Source organism: Phragmites australis, chromosome 17 (genome assembly GCF_958298935.1).
Source record: "Phragmites australis chromosome 17, lpPhrAust1.1, whole genome shotgun sequence".
Lineage (NCBI taxonomy): Eukaryota > Viridiplantae > Streptophyta > Magnoliopsida > Poales > Poaceae > Phragmites > Phragmites australis.
This window is the reverse complement of record NC_084937.1, coordinates 25735103-25756227: the sequence shown is the minus strand read 5'-3', so window position 1 is coordinate 25756227 and position 21125 is coordinate 25735103. Positions and strand designations below refer to the sequence as shown.

The following is a 21125-nucleotide window of genomic DNA, read 5'->3' as shown; positions in this document are numbered from 1 at the left end:
GGTACCGGGTGATCTATGAAATACTACACTGACTAGCCATAGGATGCAATCAAAATATAAATATCCATTATGATAATATAAAGTATAAATTTAAGACAGAAAATATAGATATATTATAGAAGTACCATCTAATAAATACATCAAAGTAATATTGTTGTTTAATTTTAAATGGGATGTGAAAAAGAAAGAAGATATTATCTACAAATTTTCTTCTTAATTTTTTAATTTATTTTATTAGTAAATAAGTTCTATATTTATAGTCGATAATAAGACGGGAGGTTGAAAGACGAGTATAAATAATAAAGTGAGTAAATTATTTAAATTTAATTTTTTTATAAATAGTAGAAGAGTACGGAGAATATGTATGTAAAATCAACACATATTTTATATAGTATTCCAACTCGAGAAACGAATTGGGCGACTGCGGCAGGCGCGAGAACGCTCGTCGTACTTCCCGCAACCGGGGAGGGAGATTGGCGGGCACGAGGCGGAGCAGCATCCCCAGTCCCCACCAGCCCACCACCGTTCACAAATTTCGCGCGGCAGCTTTCACCAATCACAATTCACAAATTTCTCTTCCATTCCGAAGCCCCCCACTCTCCCGTCTCTCTCTCTCTCGCGCGCGCGCGCGCGACATCGCCGCCTCGTCTGAACCCTAGAACCCCGCCGCGCGCCTCGGCGCCAACCACGGGCCTCCGCCATCCGCGGCGATGGCGATGGCGGCGGCGCGGCGGCTCGAGCTGGCCGACCGGTGGCGCGGGATCCAGGAGGACGAGGAGGCCGCCGAAGACGGCGAGCCGTCCGCGGCCAAGCACCGCCGCCTCATCCAGGACAAGGAGGAGTGGTACGTGCAGCTGCAGCCCTGCATCCCTTCGTTGCTCCCCACTTCGCATCACTCCGCGGCGGTCGTTACGATGCGTAATCGCGCGCGGGTTTAGTGGTCTCATCGCGGGTTTGAGATTCACCAATTGGAACGATCAGTGCCTGTGCCGATTAGGACTCGGGCAGCTTGGCTGCGTCGCAGAAAGCTTGGGATTTGTTTTTGGGTACTTGGATCAAAAAATGCGAATGTGGGTGCCTATGGCTTGATTTGCTCTCCTCACATTGACTTTGGGGTGTAGCTGGATCGATATATTTGGAGGAACTATTGCAGATTTCAAGGTTTATTAACACCGTGAATATGAGCATTGATAGTAAGCATTCGTACTGTTGGAAGTTCAGCGCTACTATTTTTTTAGTTGATGGGAATTGGGTTTTGTGGAACTGAAATTTTTAAATGGCTTTATCAGACACACTAGTAAATTTGTGATCAGATTTCTGATGTGCACAAATGTAGATCACTGGACACAAAGTGTAGGGTTTTTTTTTTGGGAAACTGCAGGAGCTCTGCCTGACAAAGTTTAGGGTTTAAAGATTTATTGTTCAGGTTTCTGAGTTTGTTGATGCTAAGTTAGAGAATCAGATGATTATAGGTTGCCATGTGATTGTTGTTGCACATAAAGCGTAAGAAATTACAGTGTAGATCAACGATCAGATTACGACCAGAATGGAAACTAAGCAAGCTAACGGTGTGAGCCCAAATGGATTCTATGGGTTTAAGATTCACTGGCAAGAATGAAAGTTTCAAAATAACTCTAAATGACATTATTAATGTTGGTTTAGTCTTGTAGCATTTTAACGTCAGGCTGCTATGCTAGACAGTGGATTGGAGCATTTATAACTGACTTCTATATATTTTGTGGGAAAATTTAGGTTCTTGCCATCGCTTCAATTACCGTTTCGGCTTTTGCCATCGCCTTTGTAATTATTCGGTTCATGCCACTGGTTCAAAAAACTTGTTCGGTCCTTGCCACTAGTTGGCGCGGTTGGACCGAAAAACTTGTTCGGTCCAACTAGTGGCAAGGACCGAACAAGTTTCGAAAGCCAGTGGCACAAACCGAATAATTACAAAGGTGATGGCAAAAGCCGAAACGGTAATTGAAGTGATGGCATGAACCTACATTTCTCTATTTTGTGGCCCATCATTTTCTATTATTAGTTTGGTCACTGGAACAGTTTCATGTACTGTGGGTATGTTGATGACGTATTCATTGATGGAAACTTAATTAATGGATTATTTCAATCTTAAAGTGTTGTCACATTTACTTGACTTGAAAAACAAGGAACTTCTGAAATTGAATTGACATTTTCGCAGAAGATACAGTAAGCCCCAAGAAAATCTTAGTTAGCATGGTATGAGTTATGTTGCTGATTTTCTGTTTGTCACTCTGATTTTGGATGTGTTGAGGTGTTTGGTTTAGGGATTATGGATGTGCTAAGCTGAATGATTTCAATGTTCAATGGTTGGCTTGACAATAGTGCTTCTTCCAGAGGACTATTAGTTCAAAATGCTTAAAGCTTTGTGGCAAGCAACTGACAAAACAAACAAAGTATAGGCCACTGCTTGGGCACCAAGTTCAAGGACCAATACCCAACTTTTCAACTCCTATTCTACATCTTACAATTCCAATCTTTTGTCTGTACTTCTCTAGTATCGTGTTTAGGAGAAAACTGTCATTATTGATGTTTTTTTACCACACTAAGAGAGATCTTGAAATAACTCGTAGTTAATGGTGAGAGGGGTTTCAATTTATACAGCTCTGTAAATCAAGTGCTTTTTTGTTGACATTTTGATACTAGACGAAGGCTGATGTAATCTATGGTTATTACAAATGGACATTTTGGTCTATCTGGAATTGACTTGCGCTGGAACACCAAAAGTTTGTAAATGCACTAGTTTATGATGCTCTCTATTATTTTCCCTGGTCATCCAAATGAAATACGAAGCTTCATGTTTCTCTAATCACCTGCAGGTCTTCGCATTGTTACAATTTTCTGGTAAATTTGCCGAGAGAAGAGCATATTTGGTGTGGATATGCTGATATTATGGGCCCTTTTTTGGAGACATTCCATGGCTTCTTTAATGATGAAGATGACAACTCATCTCTTAGAATAATATGGAAACGAATTTCTCAAGAACTGGGTATTTGCACACAATGTGTGTGTGAACACCACCAGGGGCAGGGATTTTTCGATACTGAATATCGACCAGATACTGTTGACCCCCTTCTCAAAGTATTACGTCTTCTCGATGAAGAGCGGGTAACAGAGCATCTTGCACAGATCAATGCAAAGATTCAGCGCAAGGAATATGACCCTTCATGCCATGGTGCAGAAGTTGTTAGCATAATGTTTGAAGTATGCTCCATTCATGTGATACTTTTTAGTTTCCTTTTTTTGCAACATAATAATACTAATTTCCCTTTGTAACATTTGAAATTCTTACAAATGACAGCACTACTAGAGTATATCTAGCTACGACTAGCATTTATTTATTACTGCATCTGCATACACGTTTTATCTACCAATGTTGCAGTATCTGTCCAGTTGAGGTTATTTTTCGTTAGGTGGAGATCGACACCGACTGAATTCATATGTGTTCCATGAATTAATCAAGCGTGATTGAAAACATAAGCAAAACATGATTGGCCTTTACGGGGTACTGTGTAAATGAACACCTTATTTTCTTTCTCTTTTTTTTTTTGACCTTTTTCTGTTCTTGCCATTAAACCTGTTTCTTTTATCTGTATAACAAGCAACGTCAATATCTTTTACGAGTCATATTTCACTAAATAAACCATCATGTTGGTTCTTAAGTTTCATGGCAACCTTGTATTTGCAGGTTTTGATGTATCCTGCCCTGTTAGACGACCAATCATTGGCTAATCAGTTTCAGATGTTCATTGAAACAATTGATGAATCATATGAATTGAGCCTTTCAACTAATCAGCAATACCCTGTAAGTCACTTCTTTTCATTGATTTCTGCGCATAACACAACTAGTGATGTCCCACTTGAGTATTGGAGCCTTGAAAGATGGATACATTCTGAATAATCAAGTAGTCCAGGATACTTGTTTCTCTCCATTAAGCTTCACCTAACACCTGTATCTCACATCTTTCAAAAATTAGGGTGCTTATGCCTTACTTTTCTTAAAAAGTTGCAAAGCGCGGGCTATTGGGCTTCGATTAGCTCGATCCATGGGGAAATTGAGGTAATATGCTCTCCATATTTCTGTCCATATTGAGTCAATAAATCAGTTTATTGTTCATATAAGTTGAGTAACTTTTGGTAAAGCTGTATTGTATTTATTTATACATCTAGTCTCATTTCCCCCCAAATTTTAACTCATGTACAGCGTTTGGGGAACTCTTAAACAGTTCTTTACAAAACTATCACATCTTTTTCATATTGTAAGTCATTCTTTAGCCCTTGGCACAATAATTAAGACGATTGGTAAAATGACCAAATATTGCCGTGATAGCTCTTGGAATATCCAAAACATTAATTACAGGTACATTTTTGCAATTTATTGAAGATCATTTGGTTGGAAAGATTGTGGTAAGTTATTCTCGTAAAGATAGAATGACTTGTACTGTAAAATACAAATGGAAGTGTAGGTGGACCTATAATGTGAATCTGTGGGAGTAATATAAATGCTTCTTTCCTCTGTGCTTGTCCTTTGAATACCCCCTTTCCAATCTTGTCACTGAAAAAAAACCCTCCCATCTCTTCCTTCTTCTTTGCCTATGATCTATCAAGCTATCCTTCCACGGGTCTAATAAAATAATAATTCTGCATTCTACTTTTGTTCATCACTTCATATAAGCATGTTGGGTCTAGTTTAACACAGTCCGGATTTAACATGTTGGGTTTTGTTAACCAGGTCCAGTTTTAAGTCTAAAGTCATCACATGCAATTATGTTGACAATAATTTGCAGGAGAGCAGTTGATTTGGAACCATTGCAACCCTTAATGCAAAAGTATATCAACTTTTTGGAAGCGGAAGTTCTTCCATCTACTTCAGAATATTCGAGGCCTAGGGTGCACCTCAAAAGAGCCGACATATGGCTTGGATTTAAATCACTGTATGTAAGTTTAACACATGACTTACCACGTATAAATTCTAAATATCGTGCCTGTTAATGTGCTGACTTGGTTTTTGCAGCCTGGGATTTCTTGAGGCGCCTGCTTATGAAGATGGAATTCTGGAGAAATACCCTGTATTCCTGAATATTGTACTTAACCATGTCAGTGATGACAGATCTGATTTATCATGTGCTGTAAGTTGCCTCAAAGCTTCATTTGAAATGCTTGGTAAGTGTGTTATGAGTTTCTGCTGATGTATGACACTTGCCCTGTTGCAAACTTATACATTCACTTGCTGTAGGTTGCAAGCTTTGGTTGAGAACAACACTATCACCTGGTGTTATGCGGAACACATTATTGGGTCACTGTTTTCACACTCGAGATGAGAAAAGTCACAAAGAAATTTTTGATCTTTTCCTCCCATTTCTTCAGGCATGTCTGTTGTTCCTTTACTGATTTGTCCTCCTCATCTACCAAATGTTAATGAAATATTAAGTCAATTCTTTATATGCAGTCACTTGAAGCGCTACAGGACGGTGAACATGAAAAGCAAAGGAGGAATATTCTGTATTTCCTTCTTCATCAAGTAACCCGGAGTAGTAATTTCAGTGTTCTGATGAGGAAAAATGCTACTAAGGTTAGCTTATCTTGGTGTATATTTGCTTCTTTAGTTATTCAAATTTCTATTTAAGTGCCCTCACAGACTTATTTTCCTGTATCCCCTCATCGTATTTTTGGTTATTAAGTGCCACTTTTTTGGGAACTTGGGCTCACATTCAAATGGCTTCAGACTGTAATACAAAATCGAAAAAGAAAACAAAGGGCATTATGAAAGATTAACAATACAAGATACACATTCTTTCAAAACAATATAAGATACACACAATGGTTGTGTTTGTTTGAAAGGTTGTCCATAATGTCAAGTGACACATCTGTTGTGATGCCTGAAGATTGACTTAAAAGGATTAGCCACATGAATTGGATAGGACATTCTTTCCCAGAATCCTAGTACTACAGCTTCTATACTATTAGTGTAAAAATGCTATAAACAATTTTGATTTGTCATACATGGGGTGTTTGGTTTGAGGAGCCAACTTGTCCTTGAATGGGTTGTCTATCATGGGAGTTTCAATTTCAATTTTAAATTCTATATCACCGTTTCGTGTAAGCTGAGTCATCAATAGCCACAAGTAAAAACAGCTAGACCAAGCTACCACAGAGTCTTGTTGGAAATTTCAAATTGTATTGGTTGTTGGTCATCCTTTTGTTTACTGATGTTGCAAAATATCATATACTGTTATTACTTGGTGATTGTGAAGGTTTTTCTAATCCCCTTCCAGATTGCTCTTCTTATTGTACAAAGAGGCTACACGATGAGCCCTCCGTGCCCACCTTCCGAATGCGCCCATATGTGGTAATGATCAAACATGCTTATCCTGACAATATATTACTATATATTAGATAGCTCATCATGAGGCCATCTGTAATAATTCATTGAGCCTTTAGTGATGTTGATTAATAGAAGTAGAGACTAGAGAGGAAAGCTCACAGAATATCCCATAACAGATATGCCTTTCAGTATTTCATAGGATTCTTATGCCGTCACGCTTGCTTTTGTTGGGTGCTAATGTGCTATATTATTGGTGAACATGGTTCCAACATATCAGGTATTGACGATGGTCATTATTTTTAAATTTCTTCTGCACCTGTCTTGTTTTTAAAATTACCCAGTAAAAAATAGCATGGTGCCCTAGAACATGTGCTGTCAAACTATTTTAACTCTGACCAACAACATCCTAGTTAATACTAGATTGGTGGCCATATGGAAATTAGGATTATAATGGACCTGGTTTCACAGGTTGAGCAGGGTTTGCAACACAATCCACATGCATGCTACCAGGTTTGGGCTGAGTGGTTTGCATGGGCTGTTCATGGGTTCAATTGTCTACTGAACTGGGTTGCATCAAGTTGTTTCGACTGTTGCAATGTACTGACTTGGATTTGATTGATGGGCTACTTGAATGAAGTAACCCAATGAAACTAAAACTATCCTGTCTTACTGACTGCTCATATATTTTTCACAAGGCAATCCATTGTTCTCTGAATGAATAAATTTGGAGAAGTATTATTAGTTTGTTTCTATCAAACCTATGTTTCTATTGCTGCTGGATTGCCACTAATGTTCTCCTTTGAGGTTAGCTTCATCTATCTATTGTTACATGTCATCCTCTGATCTTGATTTTACTGAATAGGGGGCCATCTTTGATTAGCTCGATAGAGGATACATCCTTACATGGTTCATTGCGTCAACCTGCACTTGGTCTCATCTATATTGTCATAATTTCTGATGCTTCTGCCTTGATTTCCTATAACCTGAAGTATGAGGCTGTCACAAAGGTTAATATAAGCAATTCTATCATGTTTGCTGACGACGACGATGAATTGCCTTTCTCGAATGACGCTGAAGAAAAGTATCAGAGTTGTTGGAACGACTTCAGTGTTCTGAACAAGTTGACATGTCAGGAATGCAAGGATTGGAAATGCATCCCCTTGCTATGGTATCTTACAATGGTTCAGTTGGAGCCCTCTAAGCTGCCCATAGCTTTTTCAAAAGCAGTCCTTTGGGGTTTGTCTCATATTTCTATTTTAGAGCCTGGATTAGCTACAGAGTCGTTGATGCCTGTGAATGCTTGGTTATCATTACATGCTGGAGAAGTCTCCCCAACATTTACTTGGCAAGTTCCAAATGGTGCTGATGATGGTGGAGATGGGAAGGATTGCCTCAATACTCTCAAGGTGTCACAGTTTTGCACTCTCTTATTGAGAATATTTAAAAGGTTGGCTCTATTTTATTAATTTCTCTTTCATCTCATTTTATCTGTCTATTTTATATCCTAAAGCTATATCGATATCTTGCATTGACATATCTTGTACTGATTGCAAACATGAAGTCCTACATATTTTGTCAATATGTCATACTTACATGAAATTAATACCTTTTAGATTAGCCGTTCATGTCATGACGCAAATTGAGCAACGTGGACTCCAAAAGCAATGGAGTTGGGAACCAATGATGGCAGAAAGCTTGATATTGGCGCTAGTTGATCATAATGATGTAAGGTTACTTCCATCGTCTTCCATCCTTTCCCTGGTTGCATCTAACTAGGTACTATTTCTTGTTACTGTACTGGTATAGAATGTGCGGCAAGTTGGGAGGGCTATCTTGGAACATGTATCCCAATCACGGGGTTTGACTTCTGGGCTTCAATTTCTGTGCTCGAGTGCATCTTCACTGTCTTCTGTTTTTCTGGGTCTTAGATATGCAGTGCAACTGGTAAGATTTTGACTTCCTTATCTCTGGCATTTATATTCACTGAATTGTGTTGGAATCGGAGTATGAACCTAGGTTTGAAATTCGCTTGGTTTGTGGCAGGCTTGTTCCAGTTTCTTGTGGTTACTGGAGGAATACCTGCAGAAACAATTTGATCATAATTTAAATCTGAATTTGTGTAGAAATGATTTTAGGATGGGAACAATCTGGTATTTTCTAAGTTCTAAAGGGCGTAGTACTATTCAATTTGAGGATCGAAGAGAATCCTATTTTTCTCCTACCTATTCATTCGGTTCTATCTCTCTCTTTTTTGTTGAACTTGGTAATAGTCAATAATAATATGATCTATTTCTTTGGAATATTCAGGTGGAAACGAGATCAGTTTTGGCAGATTTTCATAGTTTTCATCACTTGTTTTTTGTCGTGTGCAAACTATTCAAGGAGGTTGTTGCTCAAAAACCTTCAGTTGCACAACCAGCAAAACCTTCTGAAGGGGGCTTTCTGCGGCAATCCTATTCAAGCGTGCTAATTAGGCCACCAGAACATGTTGTGGATATTACTAACTGGCAGAAGTTCTGCACTTTGCTTTCTGCAACTCTCTGGCCTCTCATTTCCACATGCCTGAGAGGAGAGGAGTTAGTATGTACCAAACAGTGTCAGGTACATATCTATCGTTGTGATTTCTTATAAGTTTAACATCATTGCACAGATCGATTGTCATTATTTCCACCTCTTCACTTCATATTCACATTTTGTTTCAGATATCATGTGTTCGTTTGCTTGAGTTGCTTCCCCTGGTCTATGAGGGGGTCAATTCATATTGTCGCACCCAATCATGCAGTATGATGACAATGGTTCTGGACCTTACTGATATTGCATGGCTTTTTCACTTGGTTCATTGGGGAAAATCATCTCTCCCTGTGATTATCAGACATTGGAAACAGTGCATGCTATCTATATCGAAAGAACTAAAAGGCTCATATAGTGGTACCAGTCAGCGCTACATTGAAGATCTTGATGATATCATTTCACATGGTTAGATATTTAAGAGCGTCCAAATGTCCAATTTCTTCACGTACATTAGATGTTTTGATAAATATTTGGTAACATCTTATGTCTTGCTTTCAGATGCAGTCAATATCGATGAACTTGAAGAGAGAATTTCAAATCTTAAACTTGCATTGTCCAAGGAGGCTCCTGCAAAAACTAAAAAGAGAGGGTTAATTGATGCACCAATGTTTAAAGAACCAATTGTTAAGGTTCCTTCTCCAATTAACCATGCAGTTCAGGAGAGACATACTGGCAGGGACAATGTCGTGAATGTTGAAAGCACAGAGCCCTCCCATGCACCAGATATTCAAGAAATAATCCTCCTTTCAGACAACGAAGAAAATTTGCCAGCTGCTGATGTGTCCAGCGAGGAGGTTTTATCATCAGTTATGGACAATGATGCATCCACTGCGTCCAATATGTTGAAAGAAGTTAAGCCTCTTGAACAAAGAATGCTGACTGATGATAGGCATGTGTCTTTGAAACTGCAGATAAGTAGCCTGGTTAGTAACATTAGTCCCTCTTCTAGACCTGTATCAAAAGATAGTAGAAGCAGCATTGCTGCATCAAAAGGATTAGGTGGAATGAAAAAGCCGGGAGTTCCAGTGAATGCAAATAATAATTCCCGTTTACCAAAAACGGCGAAATCATCTGTTACTGCCACTTCTCAACCATCGCGTCCAAATTTTTCGTCAGATACAGAAAAATTTAAGTCAATCTTCAGGGATATATCTGATGATGAAGATGATCCTTTAGATCATGCCCTTGATAATTGCCGAAGGCCACAACATCTTTCTGCTAAGCCTAGCATAGTAGTTCCTAAAAGACAAGTAGTTCAGCTTCCATTGCTTGCTGGAAAAAGATTGGGTTCTGGCAGCATGGTTACAAGTTCTCGGCGACTTCAGCCACCTAAACTGGGAAGCTGGTTTAAAAGCATATTGGAAATGGACTACTTTGCTGTTGTTGGGCTATCTTCTTCCGAGATAGTAAAAAAAGCTGCTTTAAAAGAAATTCCTGTATGCTTCGATTCACAAGCTCAATATGTTGAGATTTTCCAGCCACTAGTTCTAGAAGAGTTCAAAGCTCAGTTGCAGAATGCTTATGTAGAAACCCCTCCTGATGACATGATGTGTGGATGCATGTCTATCCTCTCAGTTGAAAGAGTTGATGAATTCCTTATCGTCCGTGGCCGCCCTGAGAATAGTGAGTCTGTCAAATTCAAAAGCTGCACAGAGAATGATTTGATATTGCTCACCAAAGATCCGCTGAAAAACTCTGGACATCAGGTCCATGTGCTTGGAAAGGTACTGCTGTTGCCTACCATTGTTTGGTACTCCGATGTACTATACTCTTGTAAGTGTTGTCTAATATATTTTACTGTTCTTTCAGGTGGAGCGGCGTGAGACTGATAAAAATAAGGCATTGATTTTTGTGATAAAGTTCTTCCTTTCTAATGACAATGCACGTCTAAATAAAGTGAAACGACTGCTTGTTGAAAGAAGTAAGTGGTTCTTGAATCGGGTTATGAGCATGACTCCCCAAATCCGAGAATTCAGTGCTCTCTCATCATTAAATGATATCCCAGTGCTTCCAGCAATCTTGAATCCTGTTTCTTGTGCTGCAAACTATCATGAATCTGGAAAAGTTTATCTTGATAGACTTGCGCACCCTATGCGGAAAGTATTGAAGTCATTATACAATGGCAGCCAGCTCCAAGCTGTAAGTATTGCCATTGGATCAGCAAGCTCTAAAACAAAATTTGATCTGTCTCTTATTCAGGGCCCTCCAGGTTTGTCCTTTCCTGATTTTTACTAGCAATTTTCTGCAACTCTGCCATCTCTTGTCAAGAGCACAAACATTTATACCTGTTTTTTTTTTCTATAGGTACAGGTAAAACTAGAACAATCGTAGCAATTGTAAGTGCATTGCTATCCTTACACGCGGATAATTCTTACAAGTTGCCAAGAAATGATCCCATTGACAGTGCTGATTTTGCCAAGCCAAGAGCAAAGATCAGTCAATCTGCCGCAATAACTAGAGCATGGCAGGATGCAGCCCTTGCTAAGCAACAGTTAAAGGATTCTCAGAGAGAAAGTCCTAGAATGACAGAACGACTTCCAAGAGGACGGGCTCTAATATGTGCGCAGTCAAATGCTGCAGTTGATGAGCTTGTGTCAAGACTCAGTGAGGGATTGTATGGTGCTGACGGAAAGCTGTATAGGCCTTATATAGTGAGGGTTGGTAATGCAAAGACTGTTCATTCTAATTCAATGCCTTTCTTCATTGACACACTTGTTGAACAAAGATTATCAGATGAGTTGAAGACTAATAATGATGGCAAAAATTCATCCGATGCTGAATCCTCTAGTTCACTTAGGGCTCAATTGGAGAAGGTTGTGGACAGAATTAGATGTTATGAGTCAAGGCGAAAATTAATTGAGGCTGATAAAGGTGAAAATGGCTCTTCTGTACCTGATGAAGATGAGATAGGTGAAATTTCTGATGAAGCGCTTGGTGGAAAGCTCAATTTTTTGTATGCACAGAAAAGGAAAGTTTCTGCAGAACTTGCCACTGCTCATGCACGGGAAAAGAAAATAGCCAATGAAAACAAGTTTCTAAAGCACAAGGTACGAAGGTCAATTCTTGGAGAAGCAGAAATTATTGTGACTACACTCAGTGGGTGTGGAGGTGACATTTATGGAGTTTGCTCAGAAACTGCTTCATCTAATAAATATGGGAATTTTTCTGAGCATGCTTTGTTTGATGTTGTTGTTATTGATGAAGCCGCACAGGTATTGTCTGAGCACTAAGTTGGTTCTTTTAAATCATGATAGCTTTATGTTTATTGGACCAAACAATAAGTTTCTCTGGGTCTCGTTCTCTACAGGCCCTTGAGCCTGCAACTTTGATTCCACTTCAGCTTCTGAAATCGAGAGGAACTAAATGTATAATGGTACTGCATTACTTTTCTTATTTGTACTTTTGACCGTACAGTTATTTTCAAGTACACTGAGTCACTGAAACAATTTCAAGATTTCTAGTTTTTTACTTGTTGATGTCCTTTTTGAAGGTTGGTGACCCAAGGCAACTACCCGCTACTGTGATGTCTGGATTGGCTAGCAAGTTTCTCTATGAGTGCAGCATGTTTGAACGCCTGCAAAGAGCTGGTTACCCAGTTATTATGCTCACTAAACAGGTTATTTATTAGTCCTGGATAATTCTTGATTTTTGGTGTACCTTCAAGCATGTACCAGCTTTAGTTCTTTTGAAATAGCATATGGCATCACGAAAACAGGCTGGCATTACAATTAATGTACCTACCTCGGATTTTCAGTAACTGTCCAGTTACCACAAGGACTTGGAATCCCCTGGGCTCAATGTTATTGTCGGAGGGTAGTTTATGATTTTTAATGTTGTCTGTTATTATGTGCAACATGGACCGATTCCAATGTATGAATAACCTTGTGCAATCTTACAGGAAAATAACAACAACCTTGTTGACATGATTAAAAGAAGTAACTAGGCCTGTGAATTTTTCTATGTCATGTCTGTGTGCATTCAGAGTGCTTTTATTCTCTTATCTTGTATGTCATGTATTGCTAGATATGTCTGAAATAGTAGTTAACTTTTAGGCTGATTTCTTGTGAATTATTATTTTTACTTGTTTGCAGTATCGCATGCATCCAGAGATTAGCAGATTTCCATCGTTGCATTTCTACGAAAATAAACTGCTTGATGGTGCTAAGATGGATGATAAATCAGCTCCCTTCCATGATCATAATTATCTTGGTCCATACATGTTCTTTGATATTGTTGACGGCCGTGAATATTGTGGAAGAAATGCTGCTACACAATCACTCTGTAATGAGTTTGAAGCTGATGCAGCTCTTCAAATACTGACCTTTTTAAAGAACAGGTAAGAATATTGTCTTTCTCTGCCTGCTTAACATTTATAATTCTGCTGGAAACTGTGAGGCTGTATACTTGCTTCATGAACAGATATCCATCAGAGTTCTCCTCTATGAAAATAGGGATTATCACTCCATATAGAAGCCAACTCTCTCTACTGCGATCAAGGTTCACTTCCTTTTTTGGGCCTGAGATTGTTGCTGAGATGGAAATAAATACTGTGGATGGATTTCAAGGTCGTGAAGTTGATATCTTGGTGTTGTCAACTGTTAGAGCCTCAATTTCCTCAGGTGATAGGCATCACACTGGTGAAACACGCAGCATTGGGTTTGTTGCAGATGTCAGACGCATGAATGTTGCATTAACACGTGCCAGGCTTTCTCTATGGATTGTTGGAAATGCAAGAACTTTGCAGACCAATTCACATTGGGATTCCTTAATACAGAATTCTAAAGAGCGGAAACTGTTCATCTCAGTTAAGCGACCATATGGTTCGATGTTTGAAAATGTTCATCCTTATTCCAAAGATATTCATGGTATTACTCGTAGCTACCACACAAGTCATCTTAAGCAGAAGGAAAACGAAAAAATTGCTATGACGAGCTCACAGAGAAGTGATGCTCGATTCCGGAAAGAGCAACTGTCACATGCTGCCAGGAATGTAGAAAAAGAAGGTAAAAGTCTACCAAATGAGCAATTAAAACGGGCTTCACACGGGGATCAAAAGGTTCCTAAAGCTCAAGAGTCCATCGTGAGGAAATCTAGTGAAGAGTCGGAAAAACAGAATGATAATCTGAGAGCTGCCAAGTGCTCATCGGAACAAAATATTGATCAACATTCTATGCTGAGAAAACAAAGGGAAGGAAAAAAGTCAAGCGTGCATAATGATAATCATCTAGAGCTTTCTAAAAGCTTGGCGACGGGGGACTATCACGAGTGCAAGGAATTGAATAAACCTATGGAGCAGAATGTTTGCAAGGAAACTAATAAGGCCTCATCCAACCAAGGCTCATTTCAGAATTCCAAGGTGAGAATACATAGGAAAGATAAAAATAATGGCAGCCAAAACAATGATACGGGAGCCATCAAGGGCTCATCGAAACATGATGTCAATTTGAAATCAGCAGGCAAGAAAGATGATGTTTCTCCAACAGCACATCCTGATCTGCAGAAATTGATACAAAAAGCTAAAGGACCAAGGAAGTTTTCTGAAAAACCTAGATGTGATAATTCTAATCAGGTGGATCTCTTACTTAAACATGATGAAGCTTTGGATCCAGCAAATAAGAATGATGGTGCTCGTTCACAAACATACGCTGATATGAAGAAGATAGTGAATAAGGCCGAAGGAGTTACGAAGTTTTCTGAGCAACCAAGATCTGGCAACTCAAATCAAGTGGATTCCTCACTTTCATCTCATTTTGATGAAGCTAGTAGCCATATGCCAAAGCTCAAGAAAAGTCAAGCTACTAACCTAGCTCTAACCAATAAAAAACATTTGATTGCAGCAAGGAAACGACAGCGTGAGGATGTCGAGTCTTTGCTTCCTTCAGCTCTTATATCATCAAAGAAACCTTCCTTGACGCGTCCTACCAAGAAACAGAAATGAGAGGCTCCAGCAAAGGCAAGTTCATGCTACCTTCACTGCTATGGATAAAAACAGAACTGGTTTTATGTTTTTTTGCTAGTCAGTGCTTTGCCATTAAGACTTAAGGGTTGTTTGCCAACGGTCACTGTGTTCTATATACAGAACTCTATGTCTGCACTATAGTTGAAGGCTGCACATTCTTGTTCTGTTATGTTTGATCTTCTATTGTTGTTAATAAAACTTTTTCCCTTTTTGATTAAAATGTCCTTGATGGTAGAGTTTTCATACTGGGTCCACATATAATTGATTAAGTAATAATTGTATATCCACATCAACTTAAATATCTGCACCTTTCATGTTTTCTTCTATGTATTTCCTGAAAGCAAGTTTTACTTTTGTGTTAAGGTTTCATCTCTTTGTGTATATTGGTATTCCCCATTCACTTCAAGTGTTTTGATATGCTGTTCTGAAGCTAATGCACTTATCTGTAAAATTAAAATCAGGTGGCAGCAGATCAATTCATCTGCACTGCAGATCCTTAACAGATTCTGATGGGATTGGGCTGATCTTATGATACTGTGGCTTTTGTATCGCGATTTTGATAACGCAGCACTGGAGATGCTTGAATTGTGTCTTTCCATTTTCGAAAGCCTAAGTAGCAGCTGGTTTTCCTAGTGCAGGAATTCTTCTGACATCCGTAGATTGTTTTTTGGAGCCTTTTCTTTCCCCTTACCATCCCATTTGAATGCGAACAAAATGGGACCATACAGACGAAGTAGAAAGTGATTAAAATGCTTGTAGAACTGCAAGCCAATTTTGCCCTGTAAATATTTGCAAATAGCACCCTTGTGGCAAGAGCGTTGACAGAATTCAATACATGTACCTGCCGGTGTACTTCAAAATGAGAAGAGATATCACGTGTGTTTGGTCAGAACGAAGCCTTGACAGTTCAATGAATTTTCGTGTGCATGACTTAGTTTTGTCTACTGTGTTGTGCCTATTCCCCAAAATTTAAAAAGTTCCAAACCTGCACAGAAAATACAGCGACTAGAGTTCATTGTTATAACTTGCCCCTGTGTCAGGATAGTGAAAGTACGATTCCAAGTGAAATAAGGCTATAACTTTTGTAGGCACGTATTCATAAAAGCAAAAGGTCAAATGTTATTTCCTCATATATTCATAAATGTTATGCTTGAAATTTTGCTTTTAGGTTTACCTTTTGTTGGTACGACTTACCGGCGTGTTTGTCCTTGCTTGATGCTTATATACAAAAATGAGAACACGAGGGGAAGACGTTCCTCCTGTGTTTTATTAAGTTGATGTGATAATTAAATCCGGGTAGGCTGGGTGAGTTCTTTGCTCTCCAACCACTAGACCCCTGAGAGGATCACCGCTTGATGCTTATGTCGCAGGATCTTTATATGCCTAATGAAGAATATGATGTTAAACCCTCTTTAGAAAACCTAAGCTGTGTCGATAGATCCAATACACGAGCTTGAGACTAAGGTATTCAAAGCATCATTCACCAAAGCTCCAGCCTCAGCTGAATCGCCTTTTTGAAGCGATGAAGGCTGGCCAAATAAATCAGATGCTCACAGGTTGAAGCGTGAGTGCGTGAGAGGGCGCAAACTGAAGCGCAGCCTGGTGCCATTTTGCCATGCGTAGCGAATTACTCCTTGTACATGGGGGCGCAAGTCACGCGATCGGGTTCAAGTAATGGAATGCATGTTTGGTTGACACTGACATGATTTCCCCATTGATAGCTCACAAGCGATCAAATTAGCTACACCATGCATGACCCCATCACAAGACGATACATGAATCCTACAGACGTACACAGAGTCACAGACCATCCATCCGTGACGACACTGCAGAGCTACAGGAGACAGGATCTAGTTCTCCCGCCAAAATGACACTTGAATAATGCATGTGAGACCACCGTCAACGGTCAAGGAAGTGCCCTTCGCCGTCACGTACGGCGCCACCGCGGATGCCCAGCCCGGCAGCCTTTGGCAGCAGGACGAGACGGAGCCGGCCGGGACCCCCCCCCCCCCCCCGAATGCCACCTGCACGCCCACGGCTACCGTTACGATGCCGGCATCCGTGACGAACACTTCCCCGATCAACGCCCGTTTCTCTCTCTTCCCCCCTGTCGCTTTTCTCCTCTCGCCCGTCCGCCGCTGCCGTCGTCGCCCCCTACCGCTGTCCACCCCACCAATCCCCCGCTCAGGCCCTCGGGCCAGCTCAACTCCTCTGCTCTGCTCCCGATTCACCGTCGCCGCATCGGAGCCGAGCAAGAAACCGCGCGCTTGAGCTCACGCGGCCGAGCATGGCGGCTTCCATCGTCTCCTCCCGGAACATGTCAGCCTTTTTCGGTCGCTGTTGTTGGAGTCCATGCCCTCATGCCGCAACCGCGGATCTGCGGCTGCTAGCTTAAGTTGTTTGGCAGAACTTTTAATCAGTTCTTATAGTGGAATTAGAAGATTTTTAGCTTCTAAGTGAAATTCATAGAAGTGATTTTCAGAAATAAACTAGATGTTAAAAACTGAAAAAAATAATTTTTTCTAATTTATTTTTTACATAAAATTACTTGCTCTATAAAATTTATCTTAGAGAATCCTCAGAAAATCTTTTTCAATCACCATGTGAGGTGAAACATCCCAAGCAAGAGCAGAGCAACACGTGCTCCAAACCATTTGGGCTCCAGCAATCAGCGATTCAGCGGCATCAGAGAAGTCCCTACTGGCTCTGGCCGGAATACTTCCGCCTATCACGTCCCAATTTGCTTGGACGTGGCTCCAAAATATTACATACAAACTGCAAGTTCAAGAACTAGCCAAATTTAACCCGGGTGATGAGGTCATCGTAGAATGCAAAGCCAAGCGCTGCATCCAGGAACATTGAAGGATCCATCTTCCAAAGATGATAACACCCGACGCATGCGATGAGATCAGATCACCTAAACAAAGATCAATTACAGATTAGAGCAACGCAAAAATATTGCTCGGTTTCGTGTGATCCGAATATATATCCGCGAGTACGTGTACCGAACTGCATTCCGATGTGGTAGTCCTCCGTATCGAATCGGGTCTTTGAGAGAGCGGAGATGGTCGAAGTTGTCCAGCAGCGGGCGGAAGAAGCCGACGACCTCGCCCTTGAGCGCAGCGCACGCCTCCTTGGACTCGCGCGAGAACCTTTCCTGGACGGCGAAGAAGTCCTCCGTCTGGAACTTAAGTGTGACAAATTTAGGCACAAACCAAACAAACATGTGGTCTAATTGCTTATCTAATCAACATAAATCGCTAGCCTAGAGCATGAACAGCTATTTGCGAAAGCGTGATTGACATACCCGATGAGGAAGATGACATTGCAGCTCCGTCGGAGTAGGGTCGTGACAGGGATCAGTTCTTAGTAGCGCAGTGGAGTCTGGCGATGTAGATTAGTTGATGCAGTGACGTAGTCGTCGTAGATGCAGAGTGCGCTGGTGAAGATGTCGTCGCCGACGTCCTCTACTCGATCGCTTGCATGCGGCTATTTCTCTCTTGCTCCACCGATCTTAGCTGACTCCGGTGCCCCGTGCGCGCGGGCCGGCTTGCAGCGCTGCGCTCGCAGGTGCGACAACTTCACTACGTTTTGCCTAAAAAACGAGCTAGAATGTCACATTACCAAAATTTTGACACTACTCTTTAAGAAAAAAATTATACGCGGAAACTTTTAGACAACATCGTTTAAGCACATTCAACTCTTTAAATACTTAATATACATACCTTGATTGCTTCACGGTCTCATGGAATACACATCATAGGTACCTATTGTAGAGTATTTTTTCACTCTCCCCTCTTCCTTCATCTCTAAGTGGCCTCTTGATGATTAGAGAACGACACTTTAATATGCATGTGTGTGTGCGCGCGAACATGAGCTGATCTCTTTTGGTTGCACTCAGATCGTGAAGAACGATCGTCCTCATGATCATGTGTGTATGTCTGGAGAGCACTCATTTATACTCTCTCAAGTTATAAATACTTAGTTTTAATCAAGATTCGATCAAATTTTTAAAATTTTAACCGTCACTAACTTCCAAAATATTTAGTTTAAAAATATAAAAATAATACGTGTGGATTTATCTTAAAAAATTAAATACTTTCATAATATTATATTTTTATTAAACATTATAACTATATTCTAATAAAAAACAGTGGTTAAAATTGCATATTAAAGATCATAAAAAATAAAAACTTCAAGCAATTTTGACTGGAGGGGTATTACACCAACAGGTGCATGCATGCGAACCAGTTTGACACCTCGGCAAAAGGCAGCACGTCACAGTTGCTCTAACCGCACTCCACTGTTCATTAACCGGGTGACTAACCTCTTTCATTGGTACAAGAGCATTGCTAGTGCAAGGTCCCCATGACAATATACATGGCAAATACTTTGATACAGCATGTATACACTCATTTATACCATATTAAAAGGAAGAGAAGAGGGTATTTAAACACTACGTAAGAATAGTTTATTAGCGACAGATGATAATCCTCATTAGTGACGGGTAAAGTCTCCGTCACTTCGAACGCGTCACTAATGATATATATCAGTGATAGATTTGGATTTAGATTCATCACTAATGATGTTTCCTTTTTTTTGTTTTTTAAAACGCAAACTGATTGTCAGGAAACATTTTTTGCCTAATTTTTTTTTTCACCCGACCAGTCACAAGTCACTTGACCACGTACCCAACCAGTCACAAGTCACGCGAAATACGCACGCGTGTGGTTGTTGAGAATCGAACCCGGGACCAGAACCCTTACGCGAGGCTATCTTACCATCCCAGCATAGAGTGTTTGCTGATGGCAATATGATATATTTTCGTTTTATTTCTCATTTACTAAAAATTATTATAATTATTTGGGTATCTATATGGTTTTAAATAAAAAGTTATCAACTACAAAGTTGTAGATCTCATCGAGTTGTACAATGTTCATATAAAGTTTGTCTCCATCCGAGTTCGTATGAAAAATGTGTCCAATCCATACAGTGTTTGGTAAAACAGCCATAACTATTACATACATAGTCCAATTTCGACGTTCGACCTCTACTTTCGAAGCATCCGAAAGAATACAAGTGTTTAGACATATATATTTCTTGACACCAAAAAGGCTCGAAAAATCATCGACATGACCTCTAAAGTTTTTGATCGAAAATTAACCTTCTCTAATTTGTAATTTTTGGAGACATATTGCTACATCTAAAAGTCAGTGATGCAATGACGTTTCATCAATTTAAGTTACCTAACTCACGATAAAAATCTTTGAATTTGCAGTTTTCAACTTTGTGACCCCGTGCGTAACTTTTTCAATCATTCATATTAGTTTTACACTGGATCCAGCAATTAGTTTGTGGTCAAGTGTGTGGGTTTTTTTTTGATAGTTTTCATATGTTTATTTGTGTATCTATATGGCCTCAAATAAAAAAAAAGTGATCAACTACAAAATTGTAAATCTCATCAAAGGCTATAATATTCATATAAAGTTTATCTTTATCCGACTCCGTATGAAAAAATTATGAATCTCCGAAATGAGCTATCACCTGTTACTAATGACTCAATCTTAAGCACATCTATGAGAATGATAACTATGACCCATCACTGATGACTTTCACATTAATGACGGATAAAATCTCATAAAATGCTTGAGATTCCGACCAATCATTAGTGACAGGTATTAGTGATGGGTCATAATTATCACCCGTCATTAATGACTGCTCCCGACACTATATGGCTCAGAGGCTATGTTTTGTGACGTGTGTCGTTTCTACTCGACTTTGTCATTAGTGATGGGTTTTCATGTGAGCCATCACCGCGGTCTTTAGTGACAAGTGATTTCCTCTCCCGTCACTAATAACATGTCATTAGTGACGGATCTTAGCCGAGTCCCAGCCCAAGGTCACATTAGTGATAGGTCGTTATTGGACCAATCACTAATAGAACATTAGTGATGGTTTCTAAACGGCTGTCACTAATATGATGTCTCTTATGTTGATTTCTTACGTAGTGAAAAACAATAATTTCATATCTTTTAATCTAGCAATCATCACACTAAAGAATTAATTATTGGAATTATACAATAAATTACATGAGCCACGATTAAAATTTTCAAATCTTAATAAGGCAAGGTTCAGATTTTGCTCTAGTGAGAATCAAACCAAACAGAGCCAACATACGCATGAGCACCCACCGATCCATCTTCTTTGCACATGAAACATCATCGAACGGAGTGTATC

General features: G+C 39.8%; 1 protein-coding gene across 5 annotated transcripts; it reads left to right on the top strand.

Annotated features, from left to right (window-relative positions):
• Nucleotides 1-433: 433 nt before the first annotated feature.
• Nucleotides 434-15840, top strand: LOC133896754 (helicase SEN1-like). Of its 5 annotated transcripts, none has more exons than XM_062337362.1 (22): nt 434-844; nt 2853-3237; nt 3722-3838; nt 4011-4093; nt 4821-4967; nt 5048-5196; nt 5270-5400; nt 5483-5605; nt 6309-6382; nt 7221-7805; nt 7972-8083; nt 8165-8302; nt 8666-8959; nt 9061-9334; nt 9428-10653; nt 10739-11138; nt 11234-12141; nt 12237-12302; nt 12420-12545; nt 13021-13265; nt 13349-14882; nt 15350-15840. In XM_062337362.1, the coding sequence occupies exons 1-21, from the start codon at nt 711-713 to the stop codon at nt 14865-14867; spliced, it is 7236 nt and encodes a 2411-aa protein (XP_062193346.1). In that variant the 5' UTR covers nt 434-710; the 3' UTR covers nt 14868-14882; nt 15350-15840. The 5 variants fall into 5 exon arrangements, with proteins under 5 accessions (XP_062193346.1, XP_062193352.1, XP_062193349.1 ...); XM_062337365.1 differs by lacking the exon at nt 434-844 and adding an exon at nt 2669-2759; XM_062337366.1 differs by lacking the exon at nt 434-844 and adding an exon at nt 3416-3538 and having other exon boundaries at nt 3096-3237; nt 15350-15839.
• The last annotated feature ends 5285 nt before the right edge of the window (nt 15841-21125 follow it).